The following is a 13623-nucleotide window of genomic DNA, read 5'->3' on the forward strand; positions in this document are numbered from 1 at the left end:
AGCAGTTCAAGCAGCATCCGAGGAGCAGGAAAATTGATGTTTCGGGCACAGGGCGGTGTGGTTGATTGGTGCGGGTGTCCCAGAGATGTTCCCTAAAGCGCTCTGCTAGGAGGTGTTCAGTCTTCCCAATGTAGAGGAGACCGCATCAGGAGCAACGGATACAATAAATGATATTAGTGGATGTGCAAGTAAAACTTTGATGGATGTGGAAGACTCCTTGGATGGAGGTGAGGGAGGAAGTGTGGGCGCAGGTTTTGCAATTCCTGCGGTGGCAGGGGAAGGTGCCAGGATGGGAGGGTGGGTTGTTGGGGGCATGGACCTGACCAGGTAGTCACGGAGGGAACGGTCTTTGCGGAAGGCAGAAAGGGGTGGGGAGGGAAATATATCCCTGGTGGTGGGGTCTGTTTGGAAGTGGCGGAAATGTCGGTGGATGATTTGGTTTATGCGAAGGTTGGTAGGGTGGAAAGTGAGCACCAGGGGCTTCTGTCCTTGTTATGGTTAGAGGGGTGGGGTTTGAGGGCAGAGGTGCGGGATGTGGACGAGATGCGTTGGAGGGCATCTTTAACCACGTGGGAAGGGAAATTGCGGTCTCTAAAGAAGGAGGCCATTTGGTGTGTTCTGTGGTGGAACTGGTCCTCCTGGGAGCAGATTCATCGGAGACGGAGGAATTAGAAGTACGGGATGGCATTTTTGCAGGAGGTAGGGTGGGAAGAGGTGTAATCCAGGTAGCTATGGGAGTCGGTGGGTTTGTAAAAAATGTCAGTGTCAAGTTGGTCGTCATTAACGGAGATGGAGAGGTCCAGGAAGGGGAGGGAGGTGTCAGAGATGGCACTGCCACCGAGACATTGACCGCCTCAACCTGTCTACCCCCCCTCTCCCACTCCAACCTCTCACTCTCACAATGCGCAGCCCTCCACTCCCTTGTCCACATCCCGCATCTCCACCCTCAGACCTCACCCCTCCAACAGTAACAAGGACAGAACCCCCCAGTGCTCACCTTCCACCCTACCAACCTTCACATAAACCAAATCATCCGCCGACATTTCCGCCACTTCCAAACAGACCCCACCACCAGGGATATATTTCCCTCCCCACCCCTTTCCGCCTTCCGCAAAGACCGTTCCCTCCGTGACTACCTGGTCAGGTCCCCCACCTCCACCCCCCCCCACCCCCACAACCCACCCATTTATTGTATCCGTTGCTCCCGATGTGGTCTCCTCTACATTGGGGAGACTGAACGCCTCCTAGCAGAGCGCTTTAGGGAACATCTCCGGGACACCCGCACCAATCAACCACACCGCCCCATGGCCCAACATTTCAACTCCCCCTGCCACTCTGCCGAGGACATGGAGGTCCTGGGCCTCCTTCACCGCCGCTCCCTCACCACCAGACGCCTGGAGGAAGAACGCCTCATCTTCCACCTCGGAACACTTCAACCCGAGGGCATCAATGTGGACTTCAACAGTTTCCTCATTTCCCCTTCCCCCACCTTACCCCAGTTCCAAACTTCCAGCTCAGCACCGTCCCCATGACCTGGCCTACCTGCCTATCTTCCTTTCCACCTATCCACTCCACCCTCCTCTCTGACCTATCACCTTCATCCCCACCCCCACTCACCCATTGTACTCTATGCTACTTTCTCCCCACCCCCACCCTCCTCTCATTTATCTCTCCACCCTTCAGGCACTCTGCCTGTATTCCTGATGAAGGGCGTTTGCCCAAAACGTCGATTTTCCTGCTCCTTGGATGCTGCCTGAACTGCTGTGCTCTTCCAGCACCATTCTAATCTAGAATCTAGTTTCCAGCATCTGCAGTCCTTGTTTTTACCATGAGTAGTTGGACAAACGCGAGCTTTCTCCTCATGCCAGGCTCTATTATGGTTATGGACAGATTCAGGACAGATCAGACATTGCTTAATTCCTGGGATTTTTCTGAACCATTCAGGTTCTGTCTTTTAATTACTGTAGTGTTGTCTTGAGCAGTTTGCTGGCCCAGCAGGAGCTGTCTTCACCAGCACTATTTTAGGCAAAGTGAAGTTATTTTGCCCTCCTTTAAGATGTGGGTATCTGCCCAAGAACAGAGGGTATCTTCTAAGCAGATGGTATCACCAGTCACCTTAGTTTAGTCTTCATCCTCCAGACACACAGCCCACCAAAGTGAAACTGGAACAATGGATAGAATGGCTTATGTCAGGACAAGATGGAGTTTTATAATCCCCATCCAACCACTGGACTGAGTAGTGGTGGGGTGGAGGAATGGGAGCCAGGTGCCGTGGGAGCCGTGCCTACTGCTGGTATCTTACCAGCGGTGGGGGAATCGGTATCCTAGGTCACAGGGTGAGGCATCAAGGTAAATCCGGAAGACCTTGCAGTGGGCTGGGAGAATCTGGGAATATCCTGTGTCAAGTGCAGAGCTCCACTTGTTGCACCTCCATTCCCTCTCCACCTTGTTTCCACCCCACAACCCCCGCCACTTCACATGCTCCTGTACACAGATCTCCACATTGTCACTGATGCCTGTTAGGATGATCCTGACAAAACTCCACACTTGCCTTCTGATTTGGCTCCATGCACCTCCAGTGGGGTGGACTTGCCTGCTGTCCCAGCAGTCACCAGTACCTCACGGTGGCGTAACTAGGGCTAGACAGTTACCAGCCATGTGATTGGTTGCCAGCTCTCAGAGACGGAGCTCCTCAATGATGAGGGAGCAGAGGTCCCTCGTCAGTCAATGAAGAGGCTGTTGGCCACAACGGCAGCTCACAGCTCCCTGTCCAAGCAGAAGTGGGCTGTCCTCCGAGTTTTAAGGCAGGCCTCTTGGTCATGCCTCTATATGAAATGCAATCCTTTATATCGACAAAAGAAATGGAAGGATAAAAGAAATACAAGAATAAAAGTGGTTTACAGAATTGGTTTACAGCAAGTGAAACAACTTGCTTAATAATGACTCCTTTTACCATCTTGGGAACTGTTAAAGTGCTTCATCGTCGATGAAACCATTCGCTGTTGCAATGTCGTGAAGCATGGTAACTAAATGTTCCACATTGCGATGTGATCAACAGTGCTAAGAACACTTCAACCCCAGGGCATCAATGTGGACTTCAACAGCTTCCTCATTTCCCCTTCCCCCACCTCATCCTAGTTTCAAACTTCCAGCTCAGCACTGTCTCCTTGACTTGTCCGGACTTGTCCGACCTGCCTATCTCCTTTTCCACCTATCCACTCCACCCTCTCGTCCTTGACCTATCACCTTCATCCCCTCCCCCACTCACCCATTGTACTCTATGCTACTCTCTCCCCACCCCCACCCTCCTCTAGCTTATCTCTCCACGCTTCAGGCTCACTGCCTTTATTCCTGATGAAGGGCTTTTGCCCGAAACGTCGATTTCGCTGCTCGTTGGATGCTGCCTGAACTGCTGTGCTCTTCCAGCACCACTAATCCAGTATGATGCTGTGTGGTATTGAAACATTGCGAGAACTATCTGTAAGTGGGCCGGTATGGACCAGCTGTGTGACACACTGTGTGTTTTCCAGGTATTGTGCACCCATCTCTCATCTCAGCAGTCTACTTCTTCACGTTCCTGGGGCTGTGCTCCTGCTGGGCATGTGGGCGTGTTTTCAGCCTGTTCTTCTTCAAGCGCTTGTGTCTTTCGATGATGTTCATCAGCGGAGGACACCTGACTGCAATCTACCTTTACCAGTTGCCTGCATTTCAGGAGCAGCTTCCACCTGACCAGGTTCAAATGAGGTACGTTTTGGAGGGAATCTCATAGCCTAGCCCATAATAGTCAGACAGGTAGAAAACTTGGCAGGGCAAATATGAAGAGAACATGGCTTCTATTTTGGTTTAAAATGGACATTCTAAATTGTGTAGAATCTTCAGCAGTGTTTCTTTCACTATGTCAGTATGTGTTGTGAGGTATAACAGTGGAATAGTTGTCAGGGACAGGTGTAGCTCCTGTACAGTGCTCCACATAGAGCACCTGTACTTTACACTTTTAGGCTTGTGCTTGGTTTAAGACAATATTTTTCCACTTTGCTCGATTCATATTTTGTAACAATGGTACTATCGCTAATGTAACTTGTTTCAGTATTACGGATGCACTTTGCATAAGCAGGATCCCACCAACAGCGAAAATAACCAGCTTAAGGTTTTCTGGAGGTGGGTTGAGAAGTGAAAGCCCAAATCAGGGGCAGGCAGGGGCTCCATTTACTGGCTCCTGTGAGAGCACCACAAAACTGTGTGGGACTCTGTAAATGCTGCACTGCTAAGTTCACAATGACCTGCATTTATGTAGCGCCATGACAAGAGGGAAATGTTTCGAGGAACTTTACAGGAGTGTTCTCAAACAAAGTTAAACACTGATCATATCAGGAAATACAGTCATAGAGTCAAAGAAATGTACAGCATGGAAACAGACCCTTCGGTTCAATCCATCCATGCTGACTAGATATCCCAACCCAATCTAGTCCTGCCTGCCAACACCTGACCCATATTTCTCCAAACTCTCTTCCTATTCATATACCCATCCAGATGCCCTTTAAATGTTGTCATTGTACCAGCCTCCACCACTTCCTCTGGCAGCCCATTCCACACGCACTGTACCCTCTGCATGAAAAAGATGCCCCTTAGATCTCCTTTATATCTTTCGTCTCTCACCCTAAACCTATGCCCTCTACTTCTGGACTCCCCTACCCCAGGGAAAAGACCTTGTCTATTCACCCTATCCATGCCCCTCAAGATTTTACAAACCTCTATAAGGTCACCCCTCAGCCTCCGACACTCCAGCCTTTCCCTATAACTCAAATCCTCCAACCCTGGCAACATCCTTGTAAATCTCTTCTGAACCCTTTCAAGTTTCACAACATCCTTCCGATAGGAAGGAGACCAGAATTGCACACAATATTCCAACAGTGGCCTAACCAATGTCCTGTACAGCCGCAACATAACCTCCCAACTCCTGTGCTCAATAGTCTGACCAATAAAGGAAAGCATACCAAACGCCTTCTTCATTATCCTATCGACCCGCAACTCTACTTTCAAGGAGCTATGAACCTGCACTCCAAGCTCCCTTTGTTCAGCAACACTCTCCAGGACCTTACCATTAAGTGTATAAGTCTTGCTAAGATTTGCTTTCCCAAAATGCAGCACCTTGCATTTATCTAAATTAAACTCCTCATCCCATTGACTCATCTGATCAAGATTCCATTGTGATCCAAGGTAACCTTCTTCGCTGTCCACTAATTTTGGTGTGATCTGCAAACTTACTAACTGTACCTCTTATGCTCGCATCCAAATAGTTTAGATAAATGATTAAAAATAGAGGACCCAGCACCGATCTTTGTGGCACTCCACGGGTCACAGGCCTCCATTCCCAATAGCAACCTTCCACCACCTCTGTCTTTGACTTTCAGTCAGTTTCTGTGTTAAAATGGCTAGTTCTCCCTGTATTCCATGAGATCTAACCTTGCTAACCAATCACCCATGGAGAACATTGTCATTCCTGTACCAGCCTCCACCACTTCCACCATGCCTTACTGAAGTCCATATAGACCCAGTACTCCTCCCTCATCAATCTTCTTTGTTACTTCTTCAAAAAACTCAATCAAGTTTGTGAGACATGATTTCCCACGCACAAAGCCATGTTAACTATCCCTAATCAGTCCTTGCCTTTCCAAATACATGTACATCCTGTCCCTCAGGATTCCCTCCAATAACTTGCCCACCACCGAGGTCAGGCTCACTGGTCTATAGTTAACCAAACCCTCAATTTCTTTAGCCATCCAGCATTCCCTATACCTACCAGCCTTTCCTTTCAGCCTAACAAGTATCCATTGTCTCTGCACTCGCACTATCTCATTTCTGTAGGCTTCCCATTTTCCAGCTGTCACTTTACCTGCGAACATCTGCCCCCAATCAGATTTTCAAAGTTCTTGCGTAATACCGTCAAAATTGGCCTTTCGCCAATTTAGAACTTCAACTTTTAGATCTGGTTTATCTTCTTCCATCACTATTTTTAAACTAATAGAATTAGTCACTGGCCCCAAGGCACCTCAGTCACCTGCCCTGCCTTATTTCCCAAGAGTAGGTCAAGTTTTGTACCTTCTCTAGTAGGTACATCCACATACTGAATCAGAAAATTTTCTTGTACCTGCTTAACAATTTCCTCTCTATCTAAGCCTTTAACACTATGGCAGTCCCAGTCTATGTGTGGAAAGTTAAAATCCCCTACAATAACCACCCTATTATTCTTACAGGTAATTGAGATCTCCTCAGAATTTTGTTTCTCAATTTCCCTCTGACTGTTAGGAAGTCTATAATACTATCCTAATAAGGTGATCATCCCTTTCTTATTTCTCAATTCCACCCATATAACTTCCCTGGATGTATTTTTGGGAATATCCTCCCTCAGTACAGCTGTAATGCTATCCCTTATCAAAAACACCACACCCCCTCCTCTCTTGCCTCCCTTTCTATTCTTCCTGTAGCATTTGTATCCTGGAACATTAAGCTGCCAGTCCTGCCCATGTTTCAGCCATGTTTCTGTAATTGCTATGATATCCCAGTCCCATGTCTGTAATCATGCCCTGAGTTCATCTGCCTTAATGTTCCAGGATACAAATGCTACAGGAAGGATAGAAAGGGAGGCAAGAGAGGAGGGGGAGTTTTTGATAAGGGATAACATTACAGCTGTACTGAGGGAGTATATTACCAGAAATACATCCAGGGAAGTTATTTGGGTGGAACTGAGAAATAAGAAAGGGATGATCACCTTATTGGGATTGTATTATAGACCCCCTCTAATAGTCAGAGGGAAATTGAGAAACAAACTTGTAAGGAGATCTCAGTTATCTGTAAGAATAATAGGGTGGTTATTGTGGGGGATTTTAACTTTCCAAACATAGACTGGGACTACCATAGTGTTAAAGGCTTAGATGGAGAGGAATTTCTTAAGTGTGTACAAGACAATTTTCTGATTCGGTATGTGGATGTATCTGCTAGAGAAGGTGCAAACTTTGACCTACTCTTGGAAAATAAGGCAGGGCAGGTGACTGAGGTGTCAGTGGGGGAGCACTTTGGGGCCAGCAACCATAATTCTATTAGTTTTAAAATAGCGATGGAAAAGGATAGACCAGATCTAAAAGTTGAAGTTCTAAATTGGAGGAAGGCCACTTTTGACGGTATTAGGCAAGAACTTTCAAAAGCTGATTGGGGGCAGATGTTCTCAGGTAAAGGGACGGCTGGAAAATGGGAAGCCTTCAGAAATGAGATAATGAGAGCCCAGAGAAAATATAATCCTGTTAGGGGGAAAGGAAAGGCTGGTAGGTATAGGGAATGCTGGATGACTGGAGAAATTGAGGGTTTGGTTAAGAAAAAGAAGGAAGCATATGTCAGGTATAGACAGCAGAGATCAAATGAATCCTTCGAAGAGTATAAAGGCAGTAGGAGTATACTTAAGAGGGAGATCAGGAGGGCAAAAAGGGGACTTGGGATAGCTTTGGCAAATAGAATTAAAGAGAATCCAAAGGGTTTTTACAAATACAGCCAGGACAAAAGGGTAACTAGGGAGAGAATAGGGCCCCTCAAAGATCAGCAAGGCAGCCTTTGTGTGGAGCCACAGGAGATGGGGCAGATGCTAATTAAGTATTTTGCATCAGTATTTACTGTGTAAAAGTACATGGAAAATAGTGACTGTAGGGAAATAGATGGTGACATCTTGAAAAATGTCCATATTACAGAGGAGGAAGTGCTGGATGTGTTGAAATGCATAAAAGTGGATAAATCCCTAGGACCTGAACAGGTGTAGTCTAGAACTCTGTGGGAACCTAGAGAAGTGATTGCGGGGCCTCTTGCAGAGATATTTGTATCATCGATAGTCACAGGTGAGGTGCCGGAACACTGGAGGTTGGCTAACGTGGTGCCACTGTTTAAGAAAGGTGGTAAAGACAAGCCAGGGAACTATAGACCAGTGAGCCTGACTTTGGTGGTGGGCAAGTTGTTGGAGGGAATCCTGAGGGATAGGATATACATGTATTTGGAAAGGCAAGGACTGATTAGGGATAGTCAACATGGCTTTGTGCGTGGGAAATCATGTCTGACAAACTTGATTGAGTCTTTTGAAGAAGTAACAAAGAAGATTGATGAGGGCAGAGCAGTAGATGTGATCTATATGTACTTCAGTAAGGCATTCAACAAGGTTCCCCATGGGAGACTGATTAGCAAGGTTAGATCAAATAGAATATAGGGAGAATTAGCCATTTGTACACAGAACTGGCTCAAAGGTAGAAATCAGAGAGTGATGGTGGAGGGTTATTTTTCGCACCGGAGGCCTGTGACCAGTGGAGTGCCACAAGGATCGGTGCTGGGTGCAGTAAACTCCATATAAATGATTTGGATGCGAGCATAAGAGGTACAGTTAGTAAGTTTGCAGATGACACCAAAATTGGAGGTGTAGTGGACAGCGAAGAAGGTTACCTCAGATTATAACAGGATCTTGATCAGATGGGCCAATGGGCTGAGGAGTGGCAGATGGAGTTTAATTCAGAGAAATGTGAGGTGCTGCATTTTGGGAAAGCAAATCTCAGCAGGACTTATGCACTTAATGGTAATGTTCTGGAGAGTGTTGCTGAATAAAGGGACCTTGGAGTGCAGGTTCATAGCTCCTTGAAAGTGGAGTTGCATGTAGATCGGATAGTGAAGAAGGCATTTGATTAGCCTTTTTCTGGTCAGAGTATTGAGTACAGGAGTTCGGAGGTCATGTTGCGGCTGTACAGGACATTGGTTAGGCCACTGTTGGAATATTGTGTGCAATTCTGGTCTCCTTCCTATCGATAAGATGTTATGAAACTTGAAAGTGTTCAGAAAAGATTTACAAGGATATTGCCAGGGTTGGAGAATTTGAGCTATAAGGAGAGGCTGAACAGGCTGGGGCTGTTTTCCCCGGAGTGTTGGAGGCTGAGGGGTGACCTTATAGAGGTTTATAAAATCATGAGGGGCATGGATATGATAAACAGACAAAGTCTTTTCCCTGGGATGGGGGAGTCCAGAATTAGAGGGCATAGGTTTAGGGTGAGAGGGGAAAGATATAAAAGAGACTGAAGGGGCAACTTTTTCACGCAGAGGGTGGTACGGGTATGGAATGAGGTGCCAGAGGAAGTGGTGGAGGCTCGTACAATTGCAATATTTAAGAGGCATTTGGATGGGTATATGAATAGGAAGGGTTTGGAGGGTTATGGGCCGGATGCTGGCTGGTGGGACTAGATTGAGTTGGGATATCTGGTCAGCATTGACGAGTTGGACTGAAGGGTCTGAGTCGATGACTGTAGGAGTGCTGTCCCACCCAGCTGGACCTTGGCATACTCACGGGTTGTGGAGGACAGAGAGAGAGTTTACCATGGTCACAGTGTCAGTTGGCAGGCGTCACAGTTGAAGGAGCTCACCAGAAAGATGGACATCGTTTCAGAGGAGGACAGTCCTTCTGATGAAGAAGAAAGGGAGATTGGGAAGCAAATAGGCATTTGCAAGGACAGTGGGAGTAAGGGTGAGCTATTTGAGAGATGATGAAAACAGTTTCAAGGGGACAGGATCAGTTCCTGAGGAGAGAGAACCATAAATAACATAAACAAACAAAGACACAGATTAGGAGCAGGGCACCCTTTAAGCCTGTAATTCAATAACGTTATGGCTGGTCTTTATTACTACACATTCCCACCTATCCCCAGTAACCTTTCCTCTCCATCTCACCCACTCTACTTGTCAAGAAACTGTCTACTTCTGCTTTTAAAATATACAAAGACACTACTTTCTTTAGGAGGAGGATGTGGATGATGGTAGGATTAGGGAGGGGCGTGTTGATATTCTAGACACGTCGATATTAAGAAGGAGTTGTTCAATGTCTTGAAAAACACTAAGGTAGATAAGTACCCTGAGTCTGATGGGATCTATCCCAGGATACTGAAGGAGGCGAGGGAGGAGATTGCTGGGGCTTTGGCAGAGATTTGTGTTTCCTCTTTACCCACAGGAGAGGTCCCAGAAAGACATTGTTCTCTTGTTTAGTCCAGGAAATTACAGGCCGATGAGCCTCATGCTAGTGGTAGGGAAATTAAGATTATTCAAGACAGGATTGAGTCACATTTGAAAAAGAATTGATTTATTAGGGTTAGTCAGTGCAGCTTTATGCGGGGAGGTTTTGTCTCACGAACTTGGTTGAGTTTTTTGAGGAAGTGATGACAATGATTGATGACGACAGGGCAGTCGGTGTTTTTCTATGTTGACTAAAGCATTTGACGATGTACCTTGTGGTAGGCTGGTCCAGAAGATTAAGTCGTATGGGATCAATGGTGAGTTAGTAAATTGGATACAAAATTGGCTTGGCCATAGAAAGGGTAGTTGTGGAGGACTGTTTTTCTGACTGGAGATTTGTGATCCACATGGATCAGTGCTGGGACCTCTGTTGGTTTTTGTAATAAATATTAAAAAGATTTGGAATGAAATGTATGTGGTCTGAAGAGTAAGTTTGCAGATGACATGAAAATTGGTGGAGTTGTGGATAGTCAGGAAGATTATCAAAGGATACAGCAAGATATAGATCAGTTGGAAAGTTGGCAGAGAAGTGGCAGATGATCTTTAGTCTGGATAGGGTAGCACAATGGCTCAGTAGTAAGCATTGCTGCCTCACAGCACCAGGGACCCGGGTGACTGTCTGTTTGGAGTTTGCACATTTTACCCTGTCTGTGTGGGTTTCCTCTGGGTGCTCCAGTTTCCTCCCACATACCAAAGATGTGCAGGTTAGGGTGGATTGCCATGCTAAATTGCCCATAGCATTCAGGGATGTGAAGGTTAGGTTAGTTAGTCAAGGGTAAATGTAGAGTAATAGAGTAGAGGAATGAGTGTGGGTGGATTACTCATTGGAGGGTCGGTGTGGACTTCTTGGGCCCAATGGCCTGTTTCCACACTGTAGGGAATCTAATTCTAAGTTTGAGGGGATGCATTTTGGGAGGTCAAGCGCAAGAGGAAATTATACAGTAAATGGCTTTTCGGAGCATTGATAAATAAAAGGGATCTTGGGTTCAAGTCCATCGCTCCCTGAAAATGACAACTCAACTGGATAAGGTGTAAAGAAAGTGCATGCAATGTTTGTCTTCACTGGTCAAGGCATTGAGTATAAAAATTGGCAAGTCACATTGCAGCTGAATAAGACTTTAGTCCAAATTTTCGATATTGTGTGCAGTCTGGTCTCCACACTATAGAAGGGCGTGGAGGCTTTGGAGTGGGTGCAAAAATGGTTTACCAGGATGTTGCCTGGATTGGAGTGAATTAGCTGTAAGGTGAGTTTGGACAAACTTGGATTGTTTTCATGAGAGCAACAGAGGTTGAGGGACCGAATAGAAGTATATAAACTTATGAGTGGCTTGGATGGGCTGGATAGTCAGAGTAAGATTATTATGGAGCAAAGGTTTAAGGTGAGGGGGGAAAGTTTAAAGGCAAGGGTTTTTACATAGAAATTGCTAGGCATCTGGAACACATTGCCAAGGCATTAAGACAGGTACATGAAGAGGCAAGGAATAGAGGGATACTGGACTATGTGCAGCACAATGACTCAGTTGTTAGCACTGCTGCCTCACAACGCCAGGTTGGATTCCAGCCTTGGATAACGGTGCATGAGGAGTTTGCACATTCTCCCTGTGTCTGCAAAGGTTTCCTCCCAGTACTCCTCAGAGTCTAGAGATATGCGGATTACGTAGATTGGCCATGCTAAATTGTCCGTAATATGTAGGGATATGTAAATTAGTCAGATTAGCCAGATAAATGTGGGGTTACAGGGATAAGGTAGGGGACTGGGATCTGATTGGGATGTTCATCAGAAGGTCGGTACAGACTCGATGGACTGAATGGCCTCTTTCTGCAGTATAGGCATTCTGCATACATGCAGTTGGGATGGCATTATGGTCGGCACAGCTGTGATGGAACGGAAGTGTCTGTTCCTGTGCTGTTCTATGTTCCACCATCTTTGAGAAAGAGAGTTTCAAAGACTCTGAACATTGTGAGAAAAAGGTTTTTCTCCAGTCCTGTTTTGGATGGGCAAGCCCCTATTTTTAACAGTGAACCCTTATTCTGAAACCTCTCATAAGAGAAAACATCCTCTCCTCATCAACACCCCTCCGAATCTCTCATGTTCAATTAAGTCACCTCTGACACTTCTAAGCTCCACTGGATAAAAGCCGAGCCTGTCCAACCTTTCCCTATCAAACAACCTGCCCAGGTATTAGACTAGTAAACCTTCTCTGAACTGGGTCTAATGTATTTACATTCTCCTTTAAATAAGGAGACTTTCTAACTGTACACTATTTGCAAGCAATGATCCATTCAATTATGTCACCGTTCAGTTCAGTGATTAACTCTGGCAAACTATGACAACGGATAAATGGACACTGCATAACAATCAACAGACAGGGGTATTCTGTCCCAGTTGGGGAGCACTTCAGCAGTCAGGGACATTCTGCCCCGACACTCGGTGTCCATTCATTTGTTGTTATAGCATCACCAATGTACCATGCCTCAGGGCATCCTTGCCTGCAGTGTGTGAGATAGACTGCATCTCTCATATATGCACACACATATCAGTCCATGGGGTGAATTTGTATTTGCAGAATTATATTTGCAGACACATTCTATTTTGCTCAAAAAATGCACATCTGCAGGCAGTCAATGCAGGCAGTCAATCCATGATATACTTTATAAATTCCACTTTGGAAATAGAACCAGTCTGACTCAAGGTTGGGATACAGACAGACTCTGACCTCACACCTTTAAGGCATTGTCTGAGTTGCGACGTCACCTTTTGTTATAAAACCTTAAGTTATCTCGAGAAGGTGACTTAAAAGCAATTCTGGGATTTAAATATTAATGAACTGAAACCTGCATTCTAACAGATGGAAGACTTAACAATCCAGGTTTGTTCAATATATCACTGTGTGACACTGTAATCTTTTGTTATAAATTCTATGTCTTATGATCCTGTACTCCATAACCACCTGATGAAGGAACAGCACTTCGAAAACTAGTGATTCCAAATAAACCTGTTGGACTATAACCAGTCAGGTGAATTGGCCATGCTAAATTGTCCATAGTGTTAGGAGCATTAGTCAGAGGGAAATGGGTCTGGGTGGGTTACTCTTCAGAGGGTCGGTGTGGACTGGTTGGGCCGAAGGGCCTGTTTCCACACTGTAGGGAATCTAATCATAACCTGGTGTTGTGTGATTTTTAACTTTGTCCAAGTGGTGATCCTCTCTGAGCATTCTCTGTCTAGGTGGTGACTCGCTGTGTTGATTCTGTGTCCAAGTAGTGACCCACTGTGTTAATTCACTGTTCGGGCTGTCGGATGGAGCAATGAATACCGAGGGAGCGATTGAATGAAATCACCAGGTCCATTGGGCAGATGTTGAATGATGCTGTGTTGAAGTGTACAGAAAAGTTACCATAACCACAGAGGACCACAGGGTTACTCCCTCTTTAGAGAGAAGGACAACTGATGGGAGTTGAACCTGAGGGTTTCCACACTTCAGGCGAGGACAGAGGTTGAGAAGATGGGATCTTTGCGGCAACCTCAGCCGGTGCAGGATTTGA

General features: G+C 45.9%; 1 protein-coding gene across 1 annotated transcript in view; it reads left to right on the forward strand.

The window, feature by feature from the left end:
• Positions 1 to 13623, forward strand: part of LOC140462783 (piezo-type mechanosensitive ion channel component 2-like) — a 423249-nt gene that overhangs the window by 193150 nt on the left and 216476 nt on the right. Inside the window, exon 21 of the mRNA XM_072556051.1 lies at positions 3531 to 3744. Coding sequence (XP_072412152.1) covers positions 3531 to 3744 — 214 coding nt within the window. The remainder of the gene's footprint in view (positions 1 to 3530; positions 3745 to 13623) is intronic.

The sequence above is a fragment of the Chiloscyllium punctatum genome, chromosome 37 (genome assembly GCF_047496795.1).
Source record: "Chiloscyllium punctatum isolate Juve2018m chromosome 37, sChiPun1.3, whole genome shotgun sequence".
Lineage (NCBI taxonomy): Eukaryota > Metazoa > Chordata > Chondrichthyes > Orectolobiformes > Hemiscylliidae > Chiloscyllium > Chiloscyllium punctatum.